This window comes from Diplotaxodon limnothrissa, linkage group LG1 (assembly GCF_057381915.1).
Source record: "Diplotaxodon limnothrissa isolate DT_005_m linkage group LG1, D_limnothrissa_male_GT1.1, whole genome shotgun sequence".
Lineage (NCBI taxonomy): Eukaryota > Metazoa > Chordata > Actinopteri > Cichliformes > Cichlidae > Diplotaxodon > Diplotaxodon limnothrissa.
Genome location: NC_140596.1, coordinates 1580799 through 1608514, shown reverse-complemented (window position 1 = coordinate 1608514; position 27716 = coordinate 1580799). Strand labels below are relative to the sequence as shown.

The 27716-nt window shown below is 47.6% G+C and overlaps 1 protein-coding gene and 1 pseudogene across 3 annotated transcripts; one reads left to right on the top strand and one right to left on the bottom strand.

The window, feature by feature from the left end:
- Positions 1–27716, top strand: dok4 (docking protein 4). Of its 3 annotated transcripts, none has more exons than XM_085355793.1 (8): positions 1–66; positions 20680–20787; positions 22450–22564; positions 23205–23324; positions 24128–24317; positions 25262–25405; positions 26015–26132; positions 27490–27716. In XM_085355793.1, exons 1-8 carry the CDS (start codon positions 1–3, stop codon positions 27667–27669), a joined length of 1041 nt encoding a protein of 346 aa, XP_085211919.1. In that variant the 3' UTR covers positions 27670–27716. The 3 variants fall into 3 exon arrangements, with proteins under 3 accessions (XP_085211919.1, XP_085212070.1, XP_085211997.1); XM_085355944.1 differs by having other exon boundaries at positions 25262–25400; positions 27490–27694; XM_085355871.1 differs by having other exon boundaries at positions 23178–23324; positions 25262–25400; positions 27490–27694.
- On the bottom strand, positions 13240–17370 carry LOC146639189 (uncharacterized; annotated as a pseudogene).

Here is a 27716-nt window from a genome sequence, read left to right as displayed (position 1 = left end):
ATGGCCTCCAACTTCAATGACATCGTCAAGCAGGGCTACGTACGCATGCGCAGCCGCAAGCTGGGGGTGAGTGGGCGTTTCAGCTCTTCCATTTAAACATGATCTTCAGCGGGCCGGGTGAAACAGTGTCAGTGTAAAGATGTTTAGCTGCACATTTAATCCCTGAGCTGTCCGAATGTAGGAAAAAGAAGTGAAACTTCAGCAGCACGGCTCAGTTTTTCTACGTGATAAAGAAATGAAAGAAACCTGTCAGCACGAATACAGAAAACTACAGAAAAAGTTCTGTTGGCTCATTTTCCCTGAAAAATGTCCGCAGTAATCATTGCTGTGTTTTTGTATTTTCTAAGATAATTACATGGGTGTAGTATGAACAGCGATGGGGTGGAGGTCTTTAGGAGCAGGAAGACATATAAAACCAAAAATAGTGCTTTGATGTGGACGCGATGGATGTGGCTGTGAAACTGAGACATGCTGATAAACACCTGTTTTCTCACTTCCTGTTCTGGCCGTCTGTGGAGAAGTGAAGGGATTTTGTTTTTTGATGCTCACAGCTGTGAAAAACCAAATGGTCCCAAAAGAAGCTGCAGACAGCAGCAGAAGCAGAGTGCCGTCACACAGGAGTAGTTTTTGGATTTACGCTGATGTCTTAATGATGTCAGGCCACTTATGAACCTCAGCGGCCTGGTGTGAGCAGGCCTGCCGGGCTCAGCCGGAGCTTACAGGCCGTAGATGAAGTTGTGTATGGGTGTAAATACAGACATTGCCTGAGGCTGTCCCGCTGCACTGACCATCACCTTGAATATTACTGTCCTGGAAAAGCAGCTCAGTCCAGCCTCACTTTGCTCCCACTGGGTTTGGAGACAGAGTGCGTCTCCTCACAGCCGCGGGATCCAGTTTCACGTCTCCACGTCAGCTGCACGGACAATGCTAATTCGAGTGAGTTGCATTCAGACGGCGTAGGCGGCACAGTTCAACTCTGCACGACTTATATTATGGAACGAACGCAAATCAATTAAAGTCAGGTTCTGTTCGCCAGCTCGCTTCAAATAATGGTCGCGCTGCTATCGCCGCTCCCAGAGCTGAGTGAACAGCTCTCAGAGGGGACGCAGGAAATTCCCACTCCTGTGTGAACTCTGATATTACCCGAATAAAGTTTCACGTCCTTAAGTTTTAGCTCAGGTAATGGATTGCATATAAAGAAAAATGTGGCCTGTGGGAAATAATGCTGTTGAGTTTTATTGCCTGACCTACACTGACCGCTCTGTTTGTTCCAGAGTTTTTCTAAAGCCTTGCTCATAAATGTGAGACACAGAGAGGAACTGTGGGTGGTTTCTGCTCCTGCTGGCTCGTTCAAACTTTTTCAGTGCACAGAACAAACGCTGGGAAAGGATCACTTTGTTTCTAGGTCCGATTGAATATCAGAAAACCAGCAGCACTGCTGGACGTCATCTTAAAATAAATTCAAAGTCAACTTTAGCACTCCCAGCATTTTATCCCGGTCTGGAATATCCGGCAACGACTAACTGGAATAACAAGTTTGGAAGATGTTTGGATTGGCTGATTTGATGCATGTAAGCGAGAGTCTTTATTTTTCTGGATCCCTGATTTCACACGATGATGTCAGAGGTTTGTGTGGTGGTGGAGTGCGGATCTAGACCCGAAATGCAGCCTGAACACTGGGAGGCACAACGTGAACACAAAATGTACTTTGAATGAGTGAGTGGAGACAGTCCCAGGAAAACAGCCCAAACGGTAAAACACGAAAGCAGAAAAACAAACTAACGAGAAACATCACAGTATTTTATATCAAACACACCAACAAAGAAGACGAGAAACTGAAGACACAGAGATACACAAGGAACAGCACAGGTGCAGACAGCTGGAGAAACTAAACTGAAAGGGTTAACAAAATAAAACATACATAAATTCCCTAGAGATTAATAAAGTATTCTGATTCTGATATATCACTTACACCTAACAGGGAGACAAGACTATGACTAAAAACCCTAAAGACTAAACTGAGTATAATCAAGGTCAGAACTCCAAACAAAGGAGAGGGGAACTCAGCTAAGGATGGTCCTGCTGGAGGTTTTTTGCTGTTAGAAGGGAGTTTTTCCTTCCTGCTGTGGCCAGGTTCTTCCTACTCTGATTGTTGGGGTTTACCTGTATTACTGTACGGTCTCTTTCTACTGTTAGCCGCTGTTAGCCACTGTTAGTCATTGTTAGCCGCTGTTAGCCGCTGTTAGCCAGTGTTAGTTACTGTTAGCCACTGTTAGTCGCTGTTAGCCAGTGTTAGTCACTGTTAGTCGCTGTTAGCCACTGTTAGTCGCTGTTAGCCACTGTTAGTCAGAGTCTTGAAATAAGGTCAGTAATGGTCTTGTTTCACGTGTGAGGCTGGGCTGAAAAATCTCACACAGCTAAAACTTGCTGCAGCAGATTCAAATCCTCCACATCAAGAGCCAAATGTGATTGAAAATAAAAGCTGAGAAATATTTTATATGTTATTATTTATGTTATGTATGAAATATTTGAGTTATTTTTATTTGTTAAATACTACAGTAACTGTTTTACTGCAAAAACCCTGTATATTTTAATGATACGTAGCCTATTTAATCCACTTTAAAAGCTCTACACTTTGAACAAATGGGAATCTGTAGTTTTGAGGATGCGGTGAATTCCCATCACTTAAACATAGAAAACAAAAACCTAAGGCACTTTCCCAAATTCAGCAACAGTTCTACTCGTCGCCAGCAGCTCCATGTTTTCTCCCCGTGCGCCTGGATCGTTCCTGCCTTCAGCGCCACAGGACTCGGCGAGCGACATCTGTCTCCTCACCTGTTCCTCTCCTCCTCTTCATCAGGTCGCCTCATCACAAACTCATCATCATATCCTGTGCTATGATTTACTTTTGTTTGTGTTTGACGAGGTTTGAGCGCTCGCCACACGTGTCACAAACCTCGCCTCTGCTGACACAGCTCCAAACACGACTCTGCTTACGATGATCAACAGAGCGAGCGAGCACGCACGAGCCTTGATGCATTGATACAGACGTATTTCACAGGTGGAAGAAGTAGTTCCTACTAATCCTTTAGACAGTCCCAATAAAATAGTTCCACTCTGTTCCTGTTAATGATTAACTGCAAGTTTAACCCAGATGACTAAAACCAATATTTCCGTATCAATCCGCACACCACTGAAGTTCAGACTGTGGAGTAAACTCAGCATGCACAGACACATTTTACCTGGAGATGTACGTGAACACCTGTGTGTGTGTTGTGTGTTTGTGTTTGCTATGATTTCAAACATCTGTAATCAGAACTCAAGCCTGAAATTACATGAAATCCAGAAGTTTCGTGAACGTTTTATTGTGATTCTGTTTACGCGCTGGTTTTGTTGCTAATCTGAACCTAGCTACAGCATTTACCTGTCCATCCACCGATGGCCTCGTGCTGACTCTGCCTAGTTTGCTGTTGGATCTGCAGCTGCAGAACCCGTGAAGCTCTGCAGGGTTCGTTTCTGCTGTTTACGTTCAGCTTTGTGAACGAAACCCACAAATGGCGCACAGCAGGAATGAACCGGCATCAGTTATGCTAATGAGCAAACGTGACAAACATGCAGCTGCTCGTTAATGAACCTGTTTGTCTGGATGAAACAAGCCTTTACAACAAGTGTAATAACAGGTCATAAAACCCAGATCCTGATTTTATAGCCTCTAACGTTCAGTGGTAGCGAGGGAGCGATCTGATTGTGCACTGGATTCAAATTGCTTTTGGGTGCACGAGGGATTTACAGGAAATGAGGCGCGCATGTAATCCAGCATCATTTTATCTCGCCACTCTGAGTCCCAGTGACGGGAGAGGGATCACCAACAACCGGGGGCATCACCCTGTAGCCACGCCCTCTTTACGAACGTTGTGAATCGCAGTTTCTGTGACCTTCTGACTTTTTCTGTAGCGCCATCATCTGGTCATATTTAGTCTTTCCTGTGACGCTGTTTTTAAAAGCAGGAAGATGAATGTTCTTGGATTTTCTGACTCCTAACTGAAACAGAAGCAGGGCTCTGACAGTCGGTGTAGATTATTTCCCTGCTGAGGTCTGTGTGTCTTCTCAGCTTTGCTTTAGCTGCTCAGACTCTGAGGAGGACTGTTTTCTGTCCTTCATCATGAAGATGAGGGATGGAGCTCTAATCGTCGTGGGCTTTTGTTCTTTTCCCCTCTTTTATAAATGCGGTTAATCACTTGGAGGAGTTCTGGGACTTCTGAAATCTGAAAAAGAAATGATTGGTCCATGAAGCGAGTGATGAATTGAGGGATCTAAAGTGGTTTTGATTGGCCCGGGCATGGTCGTTTTATCTGGAAATAATTCATGTAATGGCGTGTTCCAGCTGGAAGGCAGACCTACTTATCCACAGCAGAATTCCTTCTCCGTTTCGCTCTCTTTGGGAATCTTTCTGTTTGCTTTGAACACTATCTCATGTCGTATTTTTGCCCGGTCGTCTCTGACTGCCCTGCCGTTTAATTGCTCTCCGTCTTCGCTTTCTCCCTGTGCTGCTTTCTGCCCTCAGTGCTGATTCTGCACAGCTCTTCCTTTTCTGTCTCGTTATCTGCATCCTTCCTCGGCGTTCCCGTGCGCCATCCACCCCTCTCCCTCTGTGTTTTTGCCCTTTTAAATTTGCTTCCTTATTCCAGCTCAGTCTTGCCCGCGGTCTTGCCCTTCGTCGTCCCGTGGAGCGCTCTGGCAGATATGAAGAGGCTTTGCAGCAGCAGAGGGATCAGAGATGATGTTAAGGCCACATTTCTTTGTGGATTTGTGGGTTGTTATTGAACATGAACACCGAGGAGTTCCCAAACCAGCTGACTGGACTCGGTGCGCTTTGTGTCCGATTTTCTCCTCCTGGATAAATCGGATTTGTGACTTTGATTGATTGGTAATTTATTTCAAACATGTAAACAATATACAGGTACATTTATTAAAGAAAATAAGAGAGAGGGGAAAAATACTATACAAAAAATCAATGCATTTCAATATAGCTGCCGTTCTGATTCATTTACATGTTGAAAGGGAAGAAGTAAACACTTATTTAATCCCACCCCTTTGCCATAAATTATCAGTTAATATTTAGTTGCTTCCTTACTGATATAATTTGTAATAAAAATAGTGAACAGATTTCTGATATACTATATCCTATAATATCACATCATGATTTTTTATTTTTTAAATAGAGACATTCACTTAATTTCAATATTTTCCTTTTCTTTATAGATCGAGAAGATCATATTTTTATAACTCTTTTTGAACAGTTTTATGTTTGGACGTTGCTTTAATTCCATATTCAGGCTGTTCCACAGTTTCACTCCATGCACAGAAACACAAAAGCTTTTTCTTGTAGTACGGACCTTCCCTGTTTTGAAGTTACATACATTTCATATATTTCCTGGCAGTTCTTTATTTTTTGCTTTGAATAGAATTTGTGCTGTTTGGAATTTCACTCGATCGTCAATTTTCAATATTTCAGTGCAAAAATAGTGAGTTTGTATGTTCCTATAACCTGCACTGTGGATGATTCGAACTGCTTTTTTTTGAACAGTAAAATGTGAATGTAATGTGGTTTTATAGTTATTGCCCCAGACCTCTGCACAATAGCTTAAGTATGGTGAAACCAGTGAACAGTAGAATATGAAGTGATGTTCTGTCGAATACCTGTTTTGCCTTGTTTAGTACTGCAATGCTTTGTGATACGTTGGAATGAATATATCTTACGTGAGCTCTCCAGTTAAGTTTTTCATCTATTATTACCCCCAGAAATTTATTTTCACTGACTCTTTCAATATCAACACCATTTATTTGAATCTTTGCATTAGTATTTAAACTACTATTTCCAAATAACATAAGTTTAGATTTATTCAAATTTAATGATAATTTGTTTTTATCAAGCCAGAACTTCACTTTACTTATTTCATATCCTCCAATAAATTCTGCAGATCATCACCAGAGCAAAAAATGTTTGTATCGTCAGCAAAGAGAACCATTTTTAATGCTTTGGACACTTTACAGATGTCGTTAATGTACAAGTTGAAGAATTTTGGACCCAAAACTGACCCTTGGGGTACACCACAAGCAATGTCCACACATAAGGAGCAACCACCATTTATTTTCACAAACTGCTTTCTGTCACTTAAATAACTCCGGACCCAATCTAAAACTACCCCTCTGACACCATAACGTTCCAGTTTTCTTATTAATATATCAGGATCTATAGAGTCAAATGCCTTTGTCAAGTCTCTGAATAACCCAGCCACATATTTGTGATGTAATCTATTGAATCTAATAGTGCCGATGATGTTGATCTGCTTGATCTGAATCCGTACTGACTCTCGGTGAGTAGTTTATGTTTATCTATTAATTTTTCCAGTCGGTTTTTAAACAGTTTTTCAAGAACTTTTGAGAATTGAGGTAGTAAAGAGACAGGCCTGTAGTTTGTGAAATGGTGTTTGTTCCCAGATTTGTATAGAGGTATAACTTTTGCTATTTTCATTCTGTCTGGAAATCGACCAGTTTGAAATGATAAATTACAGATGTATGTAAACGGTTTTATAATAGCCTCAATGACTCTTTTAACCACTATCATATCAATATCATTACAATCCAAAGATTTCTGATTTTTACATTTTTTGACCATTTCAAAAACTTCATTTTCATCAACGGCTGTGAGAAACATAGAATATGGATTTCTGTCTATCAGTGTGTCCGGTTTGTCCTGTGCTCTCCCAGGATGACTGTTCTTGCTAAATTTGGTCCATAGTTACAAAGAGTTCATTGAGGCTGTTTGTCACAGCATCCATATTCTTCATGGTCGTTACAAATGAAATACTTGTAGTTCTTTTGTCCAGCCCCACGTTTTATAATCTTTTATTATTATTTCTATTTATATCTAATTGCTTATCTATTGCTTTACTAAATCTAAGTATATTAATTAACCTATTTTTATATCTTTATGTATCTGATTTCAGCATCTTCAGTTCTCGTTCTTAAGAACTCTCTGTATAGAGCATTTTTCTTTATAGATGCATTTTGCAGACCTTTTGTTATCCATGGACAGTCCATATATTTATGTTTCCTACTATACTGCTTTATTGGACAGTTGGTTTTGTACAGTAATGTAAATATTCTAAGGAATTCATTATACGACTATTAACGTCCTGCTCCTGATACACTTCACCCCAGTTCTCTTTCCTTATGTTGAGCTGCACAAACTCAGTGACGCAGCTTAAAGAGAAGCTCGGTCACCTCGTTTAAGCACCGCCTTCTTCTCGTACCCGAAACCTGCACGCTCATACAACAGCAACGTGTCAATCACACTGTAGCCACGCCCCAAACCCCTCCCCCTCTCCTATGTCCTTTCTGATTAAACGGGCCATGATTTTATAATTGAATATCGTGTTTTATTCAATAAGACTTGAAACCTGCAGCTGAGATGAAAAACTCAGAGCTCAGGTGAGCAGGACGTTTCTATCCAATCAGACGTCATTTTAAAAGCAGAGGGTATAATGTCGCCAGTCTCTGGTTCACCTGACATGAGACCGACTGGAGGTGATTGTCAGCTCAGTGTAGATACTGAAGGCCAGCATGGAGAAACCCCGAGTTTCCCCCTGTTAGCACGTCAGAAGCCTCACATTTGAAGCTTTTGGCGGGCGAGCGTCTCTGCGAGCTACCTCAGAGTTGCAGAGAGACGAATAGGAACAGAGGTGAACGGCGGTTTATCTGAGTTAGTCTTTGCATCTTCGGGGCACAGAGGAATGGCACAGCTGAGGTCCTCCTCAAGGCCGGATAGATGGACTGCCAAAGTCACGCTTCATTTATCTCAAGAGGAACAACAAAGCCAGAAGGAAAAGGGCCGCCACGCAGCGCCGCCACGCTGACCTCAGCTGTGTGCGAGTCTCTTCTTTGTTTCCTGCCTTAGCATTTCCACCGCCCTCACTGGATAATGAACTACAGTATTGATGAGATTGGTATTGATCAGCCTCCAGGCATAGAGCATCCCACACACGCCCTGTCAAACCGCCTCCCGCTGATTAATCATGACGTCGATGCATTCAGATTGCTAATAAGCTCCACGTCTCGAAACATATGTGAGATGTTCCCCATTCGTCTGTGTGCTGAGTTCTGCCTTTTGGGTGCAGCAAAACAAATGCTCGTCTAGTTTTTTCCACTTCCTCTGAGCTGTAAAATACATTTCCCATCCTTCAGCTGCGTCCGCTCGCTGGCGCCTTGGATGCTTTCCAAACTTTGAGATTGGAAGGCCGAACGTGCCTCAGAGGAGACGAGTGTGTGTTTGAGTCCTGCACAGGTTCATGGGCGTCTGTTCCAGTAATGGCTCCGTGTGTGCGGATGCTGCGTTGCAGCCAGCGAGCACAAAGTTACCAACGCATCTCTCCAACAGCGACGGTCCAGACCGAACGACCCCCGTGTGGTTCTGAGATGCAGCGTTTGAGGATGTGCTCGGGCTCCAGACTTCAGGAAACGATTTATTCTAAACAACGTTTACGTGAAAAGTTACTGCTGAAGCTGAAAATGAATATTTCTCTGAGTTCTCCGTCCCGTTGCTTTTGGACTCTGTGTGGATTTCTTTATTAATGGTTCATGTTTAAACCTTCCTCCTGCAAAACAACCCCGTCCTGGTCTTTGACTCGGTCGGTGGATTTCTGCGGTAACATCTTTCCTTTCTTTTGTGTTGCCTCCCTGTGCGCCTCCTGTCTGTGTGGACACAGGACCGCTTCAGAGCCTTAGTTTCAATAAATGTAAATACGTCATCACAAACTAAATTATGAACTGGTGAGAGAAAAAACTTTTTTATTAAATGTATTAAATTATTCAATTTTATTTGATAGAAAAAGCAAATTAATTAAGTTTCCTGAAATAATAAATCATGTTAATATTCTTTATGTTAATAAAATGAAGTTCTAGAGGGAACGTTGTACTCCGGTACTTTATTCCTGGAGTCTCCGGGGATGAGATGAAGGTGAAAGCGTCGTAGTTAATGAGGCCGATACCGACGGAGCACAAACTGCAGATCGGTCACTGGTTTGTCGAGCGGCTGTGTGTTCAGCTCAGGAACAAAGAGCTCACGTTTGGATCGGAGCTGATCGAGCAGGAGAAAAGAAAGATGTTGGGCACTCATCACCAGATTAAAAAAACAAACTGAATTATTCATGTGGGTTTATTGAAGGAGAGTGATGGATATGAACGCCCTGAAGGCCCTCAGACTCTCCCACGGATGGAATTAAATGTGAGGTTGCCCGAGGCCAGATTAAACTTATAGACACGACACATGAGAAGGTGATAGGTGAGCTAATTTGCAGGATATATATCCCCCCAGACGCCGGCTGTGATCTCTGCTTATCCGGCACGCAGCGCTCAGACGCGTTTAAGGCCAAAGATGAGTTTCATCTCTGCGTCAAGCCGGAGAGCAGATGCAGCAGAATCACTTCAGCTGTCTGCACATGCTCAGAACGGACGGGTTTCCTCATCCTGCACATCGGCTGAAACTATGTCAGCATACACAACATGAGCAGTGGCTTTGAGGCCCAGCCCCACATGTTATCACACAGCTACAAGACTATTCAATTCAACTTTATTTACACATCGCCAAATCACAACAACAGTCGCTTCAAGGTGCTTTATACTGTAAGCTAGACTCTACAATAATGCAACAGAGAAAAACCCAACAATCATATGACCCCCTGTGAGCAAGCACTTTGGCGACAGTGGGAAGGAAAAACTCCCTTTTAACAGGAAGAACCAGGCTCAGGGAGGGGCGGGGCCATCTGAGAAGGAAGACAGGATAAAAGACTATCATGCTTTCATTTCAACAGCTTCCTGCAGACACCTGCTCAGCACCAGTCCAGTGTTCAGTTCTGGTCTCAGGCTGATGAGGAGGAGGGGTTTCCATATGTCTGGCTTCTGCTGACCAATCATGTTTGAGCAGGCCTTGGTTGCAGGTAAACGGTCCACCTGGCTGTTTGCCCAAATTCTGTCTGAGTGACTTAGCCTCGTGATCTGCATCTAGCCTGGAAGTTTGAGGAAGCAGCAAAGCGCTGGCTGTTCCTCTCAGAGGCGAAAGCTGCACTCATGCTAACACGCTGCTGTCTGTCTGCTTGTGCAGAGAAGGATTAATGAAACTCAGCCAACACAGAGATGCATCTGCATGCAGTCCTCCGACAAGCTAACAGCTCGCCACCTGTGCTTTACGCTGCACGCAGGTCGAATGCTGATCAGCTGAAAGTTTAAAGAGAAAAAGGGAACAGCAGAGTTCAAGCAGAAGATCAAGAAAGGCAAAAATAAAACGTGGAGCTCAGCTTCAGCTCACACGTGTCTGAGATAAGCAGATAGTATCACCATCATGAGTCTCCTCCTGCTGTCCCGAGAATCTGGAAACGAGTTTGATTTACCTTGAAGGCATCGTTACATAAGCAGCCGCTGAGATTAATGAGCTATCGTGACGTGGCACCACCTCTCCTCCCCGCTCTGCCCCGGCTGCGCTCTGACCTCTGACCTCCACCCACGTATCCTCCCGCCAAGCTGCTTTCCTTTAATTTTAGAGGCGATGTCGGCATTCCCGAGAGGTCATTTCAGTTTGTACAGATGAGTCATTCATGTGTGTGAGTGGTGGGGGGGTTACAGCCAGGTGCTGAAAAACACAACTTTAATCCAGTTACGGTGTTTTCACTCCTGCCGTGTTTCACTCGTTAAATCAAACTCTGCTTCTTGAATTTCCTCCTCTGTGTGCAGTAATCACACCAAACCAACCTCACCACGAGCCTGTGGAGGCGGTGGTCTCCGCCCAGGTCTGTTGATGGCGTGACTGTAATCTGACCTCAGTCCGACGTAACGACCAGGTTTACTCTGTAAATGAAAGCTGAAAACCTTCCCGAAGCCACGCATGCTTCATGTTCTGGGATCCAGCCGTGATTTAGCCTGAATCCTCCGTGTTCTCCAGTAGCCCAGAACTCAGCAGCTTCTTCCTGTATTTACTTTTGTTGCTCCGCCCCAGACTCACCTGGCCAATGAGCTGACAGAACATTCTCACCTGGTTTGTAGCGGCACATTTTGGTTCATTTGGGTTTTTCACTGTGTGAAAACAAACCAAGCTCACATGAACAGAGACCTCAGCGTGATACAGACGGGGGGGCATGCACACTACACGCCTCAGGGGGAGGGAGCACGAGGCAGGGCGAGGACATAAAAACCGAGAAAACAACTCCTGTGAAGCAGGGCTTCATCTTATCCAGGTGACCGCAGGGTTTGAACCTCTGCTGCAAACCCAGCCAGAGCAGGTTGGAGATCAACAGCTATGAAATCACTGCCTGCTGACCAATCAGTGTCCTGGAAGATCCGTTTTTTCTCCTGTGAGATTAGCACCTGATCCTAGGACAGAGCAGCTGTTCTACATCCAGCTTTTCAGACTCCAGCTCACAGCTACAGGTGGGAAACCTGGCGTTAGCTTAGTGAGGTGATAGCCAGCTTCATCCCCGGGTATGATGAGGAGAAAACCCTGACCCGCCTCTCGTTGCCTCACTCAGAGAGGAGGATTAGCTTTTACACCTACATTTAACGTCCGTGTTGTGACTGGTGTAAGGTGTGAGGTGCTTTAAATGATTTTCCTCATTCCTCAGTGGTCATCGTGTCTTATTTGGGGATTACAGTTCTGCCTCAACACGCTAAACTCAGGACTGACATCAGCAGCAATTAGCACGCCGTCGCTGTCATTGTTAATCCTGCCTGAGGAGTTAATCTCCAAAAGAAGAAAGCTGAGAAGCTGAGGATTCATTGCAAGATCCTGGCAGGAATTAAACCAGTCGGAGCGGGATGTGAAGCTGCTGGTGGATTAGGAGAGAGAGCAGGTAAAAAGTTAAGATCAGAGACTTCATCTGTACACATGAGGTCATAACAGGAGCAGGCAGCAAAGACAAGGAGCAGGCGGAAAACCAGGCAAAAATACCAAAATACCGATGAAGCTGACTCCTCCTGACAGCAGCCAGGAAACAGGCGAAAGGTCATACATGAGGAAAACTGCTGGAACAGGAGCAGCCAGAGGCTGCACGGAGAATCGGCACAGAACATCCCGACAGCCTAAGCCGGGCTCTCACGTATGCGTCGGGTAAGGCACCGGCACATTTTATGTGGACACGAGTTACAGCAGGTGTTGTTTGACACAGACGTGGCTCGACTGTCACGACACTCCTGACACATCCACACCGGACCGTGGCTGAGCTCAGGCAGCCAGATTCACCCTGAGCCGAAACCGTCAGTCGGGTGAAACAGGAGCAAAGTCCTGACTGTTTGTAACGATCAGAAAGAGACAGAAGAAGCTCTGGTTAAAGAAGTAGAGCTTAGTAAAGTACAACTTTATTTGCTTTTGCTTTTTTTTATCAGGTTTAAGTGAAGCGATCTTTGAAATTAAAGTTCATCAAGACAATGCTTCAAAATAAGTGCCTGAGAAGGCCGCTGAGTGGTGAGGGTGGAGTTTCTGCTTTTATTGGATCAGCAGATCATTGCTGTGATTTTAGTGTTCGCTGCGAGTCGGAGTGAAACAGATTCTAATGATAGAGGAGAGTGGAGGCGCGGCCTGCTGCGTCTGCTGCCGTCGTTACGGTGACGGATCGCACAGATGTGGTTACTCTGCCCTCGCTGTTCACGGCTCTGTCTTCAGAAGTGAAAATGTTTGTAAAAGTTTTATAAATCAGCCGGGACCTTTCATCAGGCCTGAAGGCAGCGCCAAGGTTATTCGTCATGTTGACGTGTACGCATCATAAAACTCTGTAAACTCGACAAATGAGCGTCTGCGCACAGAGATGAACGGACTCAGCACACATGCACACACACACGCATGCACACGCACGCACGCACATGCACACACACACGCGCACATGCACACACATGCGCACGCACACACACACACACACATGCACACACACGCACACGCACGCGCGCACACACACGCACGCGCTGGGAGTTTTTGGAAAGTTGAGGAAACAAACAGCTGCTGATTTAAACCAGGAGTACAACTATTGCCCAAAACAATCGTGACTGATTCGTCCTCGTATCGAGCAACACTGAGGTTCGTTTTATCGACGTCCTGACTGACAAACCGCCGCGGTATAAAAGATGGCCGTAGCTCTCAGGTGATTTAAACCTGCATCACAGTCAGAGAGGACGATTATCATCTTCTCTGGTTCTACGTTAACGACTCGTCAGGCTCGAGTCGTCGCTGTCTCCGGGTTCACAGTCAGATCGACACTTTGTTTGCCACGCCCACTTTCAAAACACGCAGATGACGTGAGAGGACGTCAGTAACAACACCACCCTGCAAGATGTTCTTCAGCCAGAAAGTTTCACTGTGAGGAGACTGTTGTTGTGATATAAACTAAGTTGAATTGAAGTGCACGTTTCCTGGTTCCTCTGGGATTTAGCTCATCGGTTGGAGGCTCAGTACACGCATCTTCTCCGCTGTTGGAGATTTCTGCCGTAGACGAGTCTGTCCTCTGAGAACGCTCTAATCTTCTCCGTGACGCGCAGCACGTTTTTCAACCACCAGGAAACCAAACAGTAACCGACTAAATGTGTTTTCAGGCGATGCCCCACAGTCACTGCACCGGTCGATGCTCGCGCTGACCTTATTTTCTATCAGACCAAAGTCATCACCAGAAAGAGCTCGTGGTCCAGTACAGAACCAGTGCAGCTGTTAGCGTGGAGGTGTTGGGACGCAGAGGCCAGAAGCTTAATGAAGCAGGTGTGCTGAGATCTGATCAAACTGTAATGGTGCCTGTGGGGACGCTGGTTAGAGATGCAGGCGTTTCCTGAGACACATTATTTTTGCTCCATTATTTCCTCCTGATTCCTCTGCTCGATATTTCATTTATGAGGCTTTAATAACTGGAAGTCACCACAGTGAAGTTATTACTGTCATGATACGTTGTGTGGCAGGCAGGGGAAGGACCCAAGATGCAGATTCGCAGACACGGGGATAAACTCAAAAACACAGCTTTATTGCTGGCCACGGGAGGCAATACAAATAAACTAAAACTGGGAAAACTAAAGCATGAACTGTACAAGGGAACCGAACCACGGGGAGAATTACACACAACATGAGGGAGAACGCGACGCCGAACAGAGGGAGACTCAGACAGAAATACACAGAGGGTAAACGAGGAAAGTGGGCACACACGGGGAACACAGGTGACACTGATAATCATAACGAGACAGGGCGGGGTGAACTGAACATGACATGTACAGGCACAGAGGTTCAGACAGGAGGAGAGAGAGCACGGGGAAACACAGACGTAACGGGCTGGGGAAACATGAAACAACCACAAAGGGAGACGAGGGCTCATAAATACATAGAGGGCACACAGGGGGGAGAGAGCCATGAAGGGAAAACACTTAGGGAACAACACAACAGGGCAACTCAGAAAACATGGCCTAAATAAGGAACAAAATACAAAAATACATGAAAACTAAGAATACTGGGCCCACATGGCCCAGGACCATGACACCACCCCCCCCTAAAGGGCTGGCTCCCGACAGCCCAAACCCGAGAAACAAAAACAAAAACAGAAAACAACCCACCCAGGGCGGGAGGCGGGGGACCAGGACGGAGGGACCAGAACGGGAAACAAAATAAACAGAAAACACGGGAGCACATGACCATAGTCAAAATAAAGTTCAGGGGGCCGACCCAGAGCCCACAGGCACCAGAGTTCACGGGTCACACGGTCGGGGGGCCGACCAGGCGGGTGGCACAGGTGGCAGAGCTGGTCCGGAGGCCGGCCGCACGGAAGGCAGCGGCGGCGGCGAAGGAGACGACGGAGCAGTTCAGGGGGCCGGCCGCGCGCAAGGCAGCGGCGGCGGCGAAGGAGACGACGGAGCAGTTCAGGGGGCCGGCCGCGCGCAAGGCAGCGGCGGCGGCGAAGGAGACGACGGAGCAGTTCAGGGGGCCGGCCGCGCGGAAGGCAGCGGCGGCGGCGAAGGAGACGACGGAGCAGTTCAGGGGGCCGGCCGCGCACAAGGCAGCGGCGGCGGCGAAGGAGGCGGCGGCTCTCCAGTGTCAGGCATACTGGCCGAGGCCCGGTGGGCACAGGACCAGTCGAGGCGGGACCAGGCGAAGCACAGGCTGAGGCTGCAGCGGACGAAGGCTCTGAGGCTGCAGCGGACGAAGGCTCTGAGGCTGCAGCGGACGAAGGCTCTGAGGCTGCAGCTGACGAAGCACAGGCTGGAGCTGCAGCTGACGAAGCACAGGCTGGAGCTGCAGCTGACGAAGCACAGGCTGGAGCTGCAGCTGACGAAGCACAGGCTGGACCAGGCGTAGCAGAAGGTGGCTGGATGGGCTCCTCGGGCCCTCCAGCTGATGTGGCATGGTGCCGGACGGGCTCCTCGGGCCCTCCAGCTGAGACAGGAGGCTGAACGGGCCCCTCGGACCCTCCAGCTGACGTGGCATGAGGCTGGTGCGGTTCTCCTGAACCCCCAGCTGACGAGGAAGGTTGCTGAACGGGCCCCTCGGACCCTCCAGCGGAGACAGGAGGCTGAACGGGCCCCTCGGACCCTCCAGCTGACGAGGTAGATGGCGGCGTGGGAGCCGCGGAGTCCTGGATGAGCTCATCCGAGCTCCCAGCAGGAGCTGATGCAGAGCCAGAGAGATTTAAGACCCCTGGCTGGATGTTAAGCTGACCAGCGGACCGTACTGCTACTGGGGCCTGCGCTACAGGCGGCACTGGAGCTACTGGGGCCTGCGCTACAGGCGGCACTGGAGCTACTGGGGCCTGCGCTACAGGCGGCACTGGAGCCACTGGGGCCTGCGCTACAGGCGGCACTGGAGCTACTGGGGCCTGCGCTACAGGCGGCACTGGAGCCACTGGGGCCTGCGCTACAGGCGGCACTGGAGCCACTGGGGCCTGCGCTACAGGCGGCACTGGAGCCACTGGGGCCTGCGCTACAGGCGGCACTGGAGCTACTGGGGTCTGCGCTACAGGCGGCACTGGAGCTACTGGGGCCTGCGCTACAGGCGGCACTGGAGCTACTGGGGCCTGCGCTACAGGCGGCACTGGAGCTACTGGGGCCTGCGCTACAGGCTGCGAGGGAGCTAACTGAACTGAGGGTGGCTGCGAGGGAGCTAACTGAACTGAGGGTGGCTGCGAGGGAGCTAACTGAACTGAGGGTGGCTGCGAGGGAGCTAACTGAACTGACCTGGGAGGAGAAACACGAGCAGGAAAAGGAGCAGGCTCAGAAAAAACTGTCCGAGAAATGGCAGGCTCAGGGTGCCGGCGGCGAGAGTGCCGCTTCCTTCTATCCGTGGAAGCGGGCGGGGTGAGCGGTGGAAGTCCCTGGCAACTCCGGGGACCCCCAAGAGCCAGTCGAGTCCCCCGGAAAGAGCGCTCGTCATGATCAGGAGCGAGCCACGGCTCCCTCCCGAACTCTTCCACTAGCTGTGCGCCTGCGGCGTGCTGCTGCCCCTCGTGATCGACGTCCAGGACCCCCACAGCGTCCGCGGGACGCTTCGTGGAGGGCGAGACAGGACGTAGCAGTGCGCGACGGCGGCGCTGACGCCGGTTCTTTCTGGAAGTGTGTACGATGGATGCTGGAGCCACCGAAGCAGAGGGTGATGTGGCGGCGATCTCCTCGTCGTCCGCCCACATCCTTGCCAGAAAAGAGGCAGGCGAAGTAAAGTCTGAGCAGTGTGGGGAGGGCGAGCGGCTGGTCCGAGGCGGTGCAACAGGTGTGAGTTCCTCCTCTGAAATGAGCCAGGGCTTCCAACGAAGCTCGTCCTCCCGTAAAGCTAGCAATACCTGCTGTCGCTCATCGTCGTCGAAATCTGTGGCCTCCACCATCTCGGTGCGCTGGGCTATGTAAGCTTGACAGTGGCGGAGACGAACTGTGAGTTGATGGCGGTGCAGCGGTGAGCCTCAGAGTCCCTACTCTGACTGCCTCCGGCTCGCGAGGCAGCGGCAACGACAACCGTTTGCGGGTCGGAGTCGTAGGTGCGGAGGCGGCGTTTAACACCCTCTGGGCCAGCGTGCGGGCGCGAAGCTCCTCCTTCAGGGGGGCCAGAGAGTCGAACGCCTCAAAAAGCTGGGGAAACCGCCGGAGCTGTGGCGCTTGCTGAAGGATTGCGTCAATGGCCGCCAACCCGGTGGACACCACTCTGGGGTCCGTGCACCCACAGATGCGCGTCATGAGCCGGCAGAGCCGTTGCAGCTCCTCCCCAATCTCGTCCGGACTGTCCGCTGGGTCTGACATGGTCAGATCGTACTGGAGGTCCGCGGAGGGGTTGTGAACTGCTGGGTCCATGTTGTGGTCGCGTTCTTCTGTCATGATACGTTGTGTGGCAGGCAGGGGAAGGACCCAAGATGCAGATTCGCAGACACGGGGATAAACTCAAAAACACAGCTTTATTGCTGGCCACGGGAGGCAATACAAATAAACTAAAACTGGGAAAACTAAAGCATGAACTGTACAAGGGAACCGAACCACGGGGAGAATTACACACAACATGAGGGAGAACGCGACGCCGAACAGAGGGAGACTCAGACAGAAATACACAGAGGGTAAACGAGGAAAGTGGGCACACACGGGGAACACAGGTGACACTGATAATCATAACGAGACAGGGCGGGGTGAACTGAACATGACATGTACAGGCACAGAGGTTCAGACAGGAGGAGAGAGAGCACGGGGAAACACAGACGTAACGGGCTGGGGAAACATGAAACAACCACAAAGGGAGACGAGGGCTCATAAATACATAGAGGGCACACAGGGGGGAGAGAGCCATGAAGGGAAAACACTTAGGGAACAACACAACAGGGCAACTCAGAAAACATGGCCTAAATAAGGAACAAAATACAAAAATACATGAAAACTAAGAATACTGGGCCCACATGGCCCAGGACCATGACAATTACTGTGTGTGTGTCAAACAGCTGCAGTCCTGACGCTTCATCTTAAAATGCGCTTTAGATGCTTACAGTAGTTTTTGGTCTGAAAAGCGTGCACTTCATGTAATGCACACTGCAGACCTGGATGTGACTGAGCACTTATTAGCAGCTCTGTGTGTCTGTGCAGTCTGTTATAGCCGAGCTCTCTGAAGATGGTCACCAAAAACCCTGCAGTGGCTTAAACGCGTTTGTGGGTCACGTGACTCTGACTTGTGAGTCCGTCACAGGATCCAGTTCGGTCACTTTGCTCCTAGGAAGCGACTTCACAAACTATCTTGAGCGGATACGATCATTTCAACTCTGATCTGCTGCTAAAGCAGCCGGCTGTCATGCAGCACACCCATTTTCTGGCAGAGCTGTTGAAACCGGGCCTCTGCATCGTGTGGTTTCGGTCTGCAGCCGCTGCAGCTCAAGCGAAGGACAAATGTGTGATTTGAGAGAAAAACAGAGCAGCCGTGGATCCATTCAAAGTGTGCCAACGCAGCATTTCAAGGTTACGCTAACACCTCGGCTGCATAACATCATCATCTCCTCGTGCTGTCATCTGAGCGAGCCCCTCTGAGAATTACAGCAACTCCCAACAGCTCCGCACTCGTTTCATCTTTGAGGCTACAAGAAGGAAGCAATTAGCTCTCCTATCTTCCCCTTCCTCCCATCTCCCTCCTCCGTCTCCTCTCTTTAGCTTCACTTAGCACTCCTCACAGCTCCGTCTGCTGAGACCTGATTACTTCAGAGGACAGTGAAGGGAGAGATGAAGAGGAGGAGGCTGACGAATGATGGGGAGGGAGGATCCGTACAGATGGTGGCCATGAAAGCGCTGCAGATGTTCATTGAGTAAAAACAGAAACTAAAGTGGAGAAATGTTGAAAACTTATCAAAAACTACACGTTTAGTAGTTCAGCAGGTTTTCTGTTCGTTTGATTCTTTCAGTTCTTATTTTGTTGACAGTTTCAAAGCATTTAAATGATATAAGCTGACTTAATCCACCCGATATTTCCCCTTGTTTGTCTCATCAGGTCTCCAAGGATCTGTTTGGGCTGTAATTATTACCATCACTATTAGTTTTAGTTATTATTTTTTAGCCTGTTTGGCATACCCATGGTGGGAGAAGAACCACCAGTAACACTGTAAAATCTCCCAGTTTCTGTGCTGAGAAACAGCCCAGCCCGACCCTGAAGTGCTCACTGGAGGACAACATGAGCTTAACTGTCCTCCTCTGAGACGAGAGCCGCTCTGATCAGCCTATCGTGTCTGGTTTCTTCAGGCATCAGAAAACGTCTCCTCGCTGTGAAAGTGTCGCCAGAGTCAAAGACTAAAGGCCAGCGTGTACTCGGGGTCAAAGTCGGGCTTAATGCTCTCCACGCAGCTGGAGGTTAACCCTCTAAAGCCTGAACCTTGAAACTGGAGAGTTTATTGAAGCATCTGACAAATTTGTTTGAAAAACTAATTACATTTTAATTTCCATATATGCCTTTTATTTTGTATCAGTTTGTTACATCTGACTTTAAGAAACCATCCACCTGTCGGTCAAATAGGCCACGCCCCTTTAATCCTTAATACAATTTAAACAGGTGAGTTTTAGAAACATCCTCCCTATGCAGGTGTTATGGAAGAGAAAGGATCCACAGATAGCAAACAGTTTGTGTATCAGGCTGCAAACATGGTTATTTCTGCCATAAAGTTTTAACATGGGAGTCTATGGGGACTGACTCACTGCTGCCTCTGCTGGACGTTAGATGAACTGCAGCTCATCTTCATTCTTTCCCTGGATGTTGCTGCTTGGGTTGAAGTTCAGTCCATCAGCAATCGTCTCTCCTCAGAAAAGAATGAATTACTACCTGCTTTGGAAAACAGCATCTGCTGAACTTGATTACACAAGATGACCAAATCATTGTTATGGATCCATGTCTGGGTGATGCTGAGAGTTTATATCAGAGCTAATCTCACTCAGGTTTCCTTTTAGAGGTCACATATGTGAGGAGCTCCACACTTGTTCATTAAAGACCAGCTCCTGGCTTTAGCCCAAATAATTACAGTTACATTACAACATGTGAATTTTGATTTTATGTATTGTAGAGCCTGTAAAATAAATAGGCCCAAGTGTGAAAGCTACACAACATGAGGTGGATCAGTTAGTTAGACTTGTTACTGTTACTGTAGTTCCTGCACAAAGTTTTCACCAGAAATTTAAACCTAATTTTCACGATTTATTAACGACACTCACCATCATTCCAGAGTGTAGCAACCAACCAGCTGTGTTGAACATGGTGTCAGTTGCTACTGACAACAAGAACTAAAGCTGTTTCAACACAATGGGCTGAACCATTTTTTAATGCGGGTGCGGGGGGGGAGGTAGGTAATGCACTATGTCGAGTTTTAGAATGTAATTATTTTAATCAACTTCAATGGTAATTATAACTAGGCTCAAAGTGTTAATACTTATATGCATATTGTCATATGCAAAACTAGGGTGGCAAGAGAACATGCCACCCCAGTAGATCCGCCCCTGAGGACAGAGATTTGCAGAGAGAACACGAGACGAAGCTTCGCTCTGTATCCACGTCCTGCACTGACTTTATGCTCCACCAGGGGCAAGAATGTACATTATGTTGATATGAGGTTATGATGATATAAAATGAATGTCATTGTGTGTGTGTGTGTGTGTGTGTGTGTGTGTGTGTGTGTGCTTCAGATCTATCGGCGTTGCTGGCTGGTGTTCAAGAAATCTTCCAGCAAAGGACCTCGTCGTCTGGAGAAATACCCCGACGAGAAGGCTGCTTACATCAGAGCATGTCCTAAAGTAAGTGTGTGTGTGTGTGTGTGTGTGTGTGTGTGTGTGTGTGTGTGTGTGTGTGTGTGTGTGCTCTTTAGAGCTGACACACTTACTGACAGAGATGAAAGCCTGTACAGAGCTCAGCGTGAGGCGGCCGTTTCTTCTTCTTCTCTTTAAAACTCAGCAAGCTTTCGTTCTTCATCATGATCAGCAGCATTACTTCTCCTTCAGATGACCGTCCTGGCTGCCTTCACACTCCTTCACTGAGCATCCTTCAGCTTGTGAACTTGCTCTTTGTTCTTTCTCACAAAGCTCTAAAGAATCGACTGTAATCCAATCACAGCTGAGATGTTGAGGTGGACGGGACGACTCCAGCTGCAAAGAATCAGACACTTTGAGGAATATTTGGCTCAGCTTTGATGTACACTTCCACTCTAAGGTGTGGACACACCTTCTCGTTTAATGGTTTTTCTTTATTTTCATGACTGTTTACATTGTAGATTCTGACTGAAGGCATCAACACTATGAATGAACACACGTGGAATCATGTAGTAAACAAAACAGTGTGAAATAACTCAAAACACGTTTTCTATTTTAGATTCTTCGTAATATCCGCCCTCTGCTTTGATTCCTGCTTCGCTCACTCTTGGCCTTCTCTCCATGAGCTTCATGAGGTCGTCTCCTGAAATGGTTTCCAACAGTCTTGAAGGAGTTCAGAGATGCTGAGCACTTGTTGGTCCTTTGCCTTCACTCTGCACTCCATCTCATCCCAAACCATCTCCACTGGGTTCAGGTCAGGTGACTGTGGAGGCCAGGCCTCCATCGCTCTCCTTCTTGGTCACAGAGCCCTCACACAGGCTGGAGGTGTGTTTGGGGTCATTGTGCTGTCCTGGCGTGTCGCTGCAGGATGCTGTGGTAGCCATGCTGGGTCAGTGTGCCTTCAGTTTTGAATAAATCCCCAACAGTGTCACCAGCAAAGCCCCCCCACACCATCACACCTCCTCCTCCATGCTTCACAGTGGGAACCATGCATGTAGAGACCATCGTTCACCTTTTCTGCATCACACAAAGACACAGCGAGTGGAACCAAAGATCTCAGATGTGGACCCATCAGACCAAAGCACAGATGGTCTAATGTCCATCCTTGTGTTTCTCAGATCAAACAAATCTCTTCTTGTTGCTTTTCCTCAGTCGTGGTTTCTCAGCAGCTGTTTGACCATAAAGGCCTGATTCACACAGTCTCCTCTGAACATGTAGAGATGTGTCTGCTGCTGGAGCTCTGTGTGGCATCCATCTGGGCTCTGATCTGAGCTGCTGTTAATGTGTGATTTCTGAGGCTGGCGACTCGGATGAATGCATCCTCAGCAGCAGAGGGACTCTGGCTCTTCCTATCCTGGGGCGTCCTCATGTCAGACAGTTTCATCGTAGCACTTGATGGTTTTTGTGACTGCACTTGGGGACACATTCAAAGTTTTAGCAGTTTCCCAGACTGACTGATTTATAAACACAAAGTAGAAAACCTGACCTGGATTAAATTAGACTGATCACCTAATTAGCCGGTGATATGTAGCCTGACAGGCCCTGCCAGCAGGTGGCGCCTCGGCTCCCGGTCGACGTTAGAGGTCACAGTGTCTCTGCGTGGTGTTTAATCAGCCCTGTTTTCCACTTTATCTCCAACTTGCTGTTTAGGTGACAGAGATCAGCAATGTGAAGAACATCACACGACTGCCACGTGACACCAAGCGACAGGCGGTGGCCATTGTGTTCACAGACGACACCTCACGCACCTTCACCTGTGAATCAGGTAACATGTCTGCCTCGACCTGTTTGGGGGGGGGATAGAGAAGGCACAATGGAAGAGCTAATGGTGATATATAATGATGTGTAATGTATGAGGAAGAGCAGTGCCCAGTGCATCATGGGAAACCCCCGGCAGCCTACGTCTATTGCAGCATAACTAAGGGAGGATTCAGGGTCACCTGGTCCAGCCCTAACTATACGCTTTAGCAAAAAGGAAAGTTTGAATCTTGAAAGTAGAGATAGTGTCTGTCTCCTGAATCCAAACTGGAAGCTGGTTCCACAGAAGAGGGGCCTGAAAACTGAAGGCTCTGCCTCCCATTCTACTTTTAAATACTCTAGGAACAACAAGTAGGCCTGCAGAGCGAGAGCGAAGTGCTCTAATAGGGTGATATGGTACTACAAGGTCATTACGAGTTCCCAAAAATGTTCAGACTTGATGCGTGCCAATTCAAGAGGAGCTCATACGTTTAAACATTTAAAATCTGTGTTCTACTGTGGATAAAATAAATAAATATAGATTTATGTGATTTTGAGAGTTCCAACTTTTTGAGTTGAGTTTGTTTGTGAGGAGCAGGATTTTAAATCCTCGGTGAGGTGAAGCCAGTACGTGTTTGTAGTCCCCGACAGCTCTCTCTCTCTCTCAGAGCTGGAGGCTGAGGATTGGTTCAAGACGCTGTCGATCGAGTGTTTGGGGATGCGACTTAATGACATCAGCATGGGCGAGCCAGACCTGCTGGCTGCTGGAGTGCAGTGTGAACACACAGGTACAGCACACACACACACACACACACTGTAACTATGACCATTTTATCAGTCCGAGCTGAAGATGTGCAGATGTTCATGGCAGTGAGACAGGATCAGAAATGAGTCCATCAGAGGGACAGCTGAGAGTCAGAGGCTGAGAGGGTCTGAGCGTGTGCAGAGGAGGGAGGGTGGAGGATAAAGATGGAGCTGCCAGGCAGGAGCAGAAGAGGAAGAGCTCAGAGGAGGTTCATGGATGTAGTGAAGGAGGACGTGCAGAGGGTTGGTGTGACAGGAGGATGCTGGGACAGGAGGAGGTGGGGGCGTGTTGATCAGTTTTTGAATGTATGGTATTTTTACCCGTGATGTTTCTTTTGGGTTCTTTTCCTTTGATCGAGGCTGCTGATGTAAATCTGCTCTTAATGACTCGTTAAATCACGGTTGACTCGCTGCACCATCGTGTGGCACGACGTGGTATTACATGAAAGTCCAGCCCAGCACAAAGACGTTTTCAGTTCACTGTGAAACATTTCAAACTAACACCAGGAAGTGACGCTGAAAGCTCCTCCAATTGTGAACCTATTATTGTTTATTGTTGCTTATTTTTATGTCAGATTTCATAAACCTTGCAGTGCTCTTTGCACACAGTTATGAAAACTTTAGAGGCTGCGTCTGTTATGAAAGAATGATTAACTTTAACTTTATTCATCCTCCAGCTGCAAAAAAAGCAGTTCACTGTTAATCGGTGTTTACTGTGAGGACCTGAGCATGAACACAGATTTTACTTAACATTTGGGCGGAGTCTGACCGTCCTCTGTCTCCTCAGAGCGCTTCAACGTCTTCCTCCTCCCCTGCCCCAACCTGGACATCTACGGCGAGTGCATGATGCAGATCACCCACGAGAACATCTACCTGTGGGACATCCACAACCCTCGCACCAAGCTGGTCACCTGGCCGCTCTGCTCGCTGCGGCGCTACGGACGCGACGCCACCCGCTTCACCTTCGAGGCTGGACGGTGAGACTTCGTGGTGGTCGGGGAGGGGGGGTGGTCTGTCCTCAGATAAACACAGGTGACATCCATCACAGGTTAGAGAGCGCCATCCTTTGTTAGCAAGGTGACTTTGAGATGAAGTGCTTATCTGAACTCACATACTGTCAGTCCAAGGATACCACACACACACACACACACACACACACACACACACACACACACACACACACAGACACACTCACACACACACACACACACACACACACACACACACACGCAGGGCGCTGCATTGGGCTGAGCCTCGTGAGGAGATTGAATAGATTAGTCGATGAATCGATGCTGGGACAGACCTCCTTATCTGCTCTTCTTTGATAGAACCTGACCAGCTATGATTGGGTCAGCATGCAGATAATGCTGTGTGTGTGTGTGTGTGTGTGTGTGTGTGTGTGTGTGTGTGTGTGTGTGTGTGTGTGTCTGCGCTTAAACTCAAATCTGATTGGAGAAGATGCACATCGATCGATTATCAGAAAAGCGCCATCAGTCAGTGAGTGCGAGTATAAAGGGGCTGAGCCTGGAGTGGACGTTGAGGAGCTGCTCAGGATGCTGCTTTGCCTCACACACTTTATTTTTCTAATTTGACCAAACGTGATTACAGGCTGAACAACAAGTGCGTCCGACACTCTGCTCCTCCAGCAGCAAAAAAAACCTTTAACTACACAAAGACGGCAGGAAGAACCAGGCCAGAGATGAAACTGCAGATCACTTTCACATTTGTCGTCTTGTTAACAACAAACGGGTAAATCCCTAATTTGGTGACGTAGTTCTGGAGGATGAGCAGTGCTTTACTTCCCTCATCTCAACCTTTATCTTCTCTGGAGTGACTCAGAGAGAAAACTGAGCAGTAGGTAGGATTCAGACGACCGCGAGATAACACCGCCGTTTTCACGCTGAGCTGCTGTCATGTGCAGGATGTGTGACAGCGGCGAGGGACTCTACACCTTCCAGACCAGAGAGGGGGAGCAGATCTACCAGAGGGTCCACTCGTCCACGCTAGCCATCGCTGAGCAGCACAAGAAGGTCCTGCTGGAGATGGAGAAGAACAGCAGGGTGAGGCGTGACCTTTCCTTTCTGATGATTTCAGCAGACTCGGGTTCAAATTCAACCTTTATTCAAACCCTGTGCGATTACAGCAGCGCACAGCCACAGACTGTATATAAATGATGGAAGTAGCAGGTCAGAAAACATCCAGAAGGGGGCGACTTCCCCGTTTCAAAGAGCATCTTAATTTAAACAAAGCACCATTAAGTGTTAATAAATGCATAAAAAATGTGTTCGTCTCAACAAAGTTTAGAAAAGGTCAAAATAAACTTCCTGTAACGCTGTAACAAACAATTATAATAAATCAAGGCTATGAAGTCCTATGAAATTTCACTTTTGTGCTTCACATTCACATTTTATTCAGTTTATTTGGTAAATAAACAGAAAAGCAGTAAATAAAAATCTCAGAGATAAATGCAGACCTGCCTTGCTCAGAGGCTCAGAGCCAGCAGAAGAGAACATGGGATTACATCATGTGGTTAAAAACGGGCTGGTCGTACCCGTGGCGTCTTCCTGCTGGGACGCTTTCACAATAAAATGAACTTGATTCTTTGACTGCGTGTGAGCCGTGCTACTTCCTGCGCTTATTGTCTCAATTCCTGATGTTGTGTTTTTTATCCCAGCTGCTGTCGAAGGGCTCAGAGTCTGGCTCGTACCCCTGCACCCCCACCGCCATCCTGCCCCGATCCGCCTACTGGCACCACATCACTGGAAACCAGACCGGCATGGATCCCGGCAGCGGTACGCCGCACGCCAACCCTTACATAACATTTACACGAGATTTATACAGGATTGAACTCTTGATGATGTCAGAAGTTCAAAAGCTCCTCCCATAAACTCAAGAACCAAACCTGATTGTTGTCTTCATGGTCGCCTCCTTAAAGCTCTGCACTCGTAGGAAGTCCCGCTCTGATGACCTCCATGCTCCATCTCCGTGTTTACTTTACTTTTTTCATTCTCTTCACCTCCTTTCTCACCTCCTTTCTCACCTCCTTTCTCACCTCCTTTCTCACCTCCTTTGTCCTTCACCCCTGCTGGAGTGAAGGACAAAGGAGGCAGAGGGTCGTTCAGTACAGATGGACTCAGTGTTGTTTTTAAAAAACAACTCAAAACTCACCTTTTTAAAACTGCTTTTGGTTCATTCTTGCTTGTTTTATATTGTCTGTGTGACCTTTTTATGACTCTCTATCTTATGTGCAGCCCTTTGTGACTCTGTCTAGAAAGGTGCCATATAAATAAAATTGTCTTTATTTATTTTATTGACAGATCGTCAAAAAAGACAAAGACAGAAACACATGAGTGACGAGTCGTGTCCAAATACAGAGACGTTACCAGTTTATGCTTCATAAGAACATCTGTAGAGTCACACATGCAACATAAAGTATCCAGGCAGATATTTCTGTCTTTGCAACTTCAAATAAACATTATTCATAAACTCTTAATATATTCAAACATCATGTTTTGGTGAAGCTGTTCCTCACCTGCTGCTTTTCTCTACGTTTCATTCGTCACTCCACGATGTCCCAAAACAAGAGAAACTCCTGAGTAATCGAGTATTTGCTTCTCGGTGCGCTGTGACCTGAAAACATTGTTTGGAGAGTAAACATCAGAAACGTGCAGATGTAAAGAGTCCGATGTTAGAGGAGCTGCGCAGAGACCCGACAGACAAATTCAGCTTTGGTTTCAGAGTTTTTGGTGGATTGTGTTTTTGTCGTGTCGCGACGCCGACGCTTTACACACACGTGTTGAGGAGATCGATGATAGGTTTATAGCATGAACTTATTCGCTGGAACGTTAAGGACAATTTGCTGCACAGCAAACAGACACGTTTATCCTACCACAGAACAATAAGAGAAGCTGCGAGCTCTCCCGCGCTCCGGGTGTGGATGCCAGAACACGCTGCACGCTTTGCAGACTGCTGAACATCACACATCCTATCACTACACTATCGATTATACACCTCTGAGCACATATGGTTAAATATTTCCTGATACAAATGACAATAATAAAATCTAAACCCATCAATCGATATCAGAGTCAAGTAGCATCAAGGCTCCGCCTACCTCAGGTAACAGGTGTGTTTCTGCTCCGTCTGCAGGTGACGCCGCGGAAGACGAGCTGCTGTCCACCCGCCTGCCTCCCGACCGCCACGCGACGCTGCCCCTGGCAAACACACACACGCAGTCTCAGCCACACATACACACACACTCCCCGACACACTACCCCACCTTCCCCGGACAGTGACACACACACTCACACAGGTGCGTGTGGACTTTGAAGACACACACAGGACCCACATGCATGCAGACACACACACTGGACACT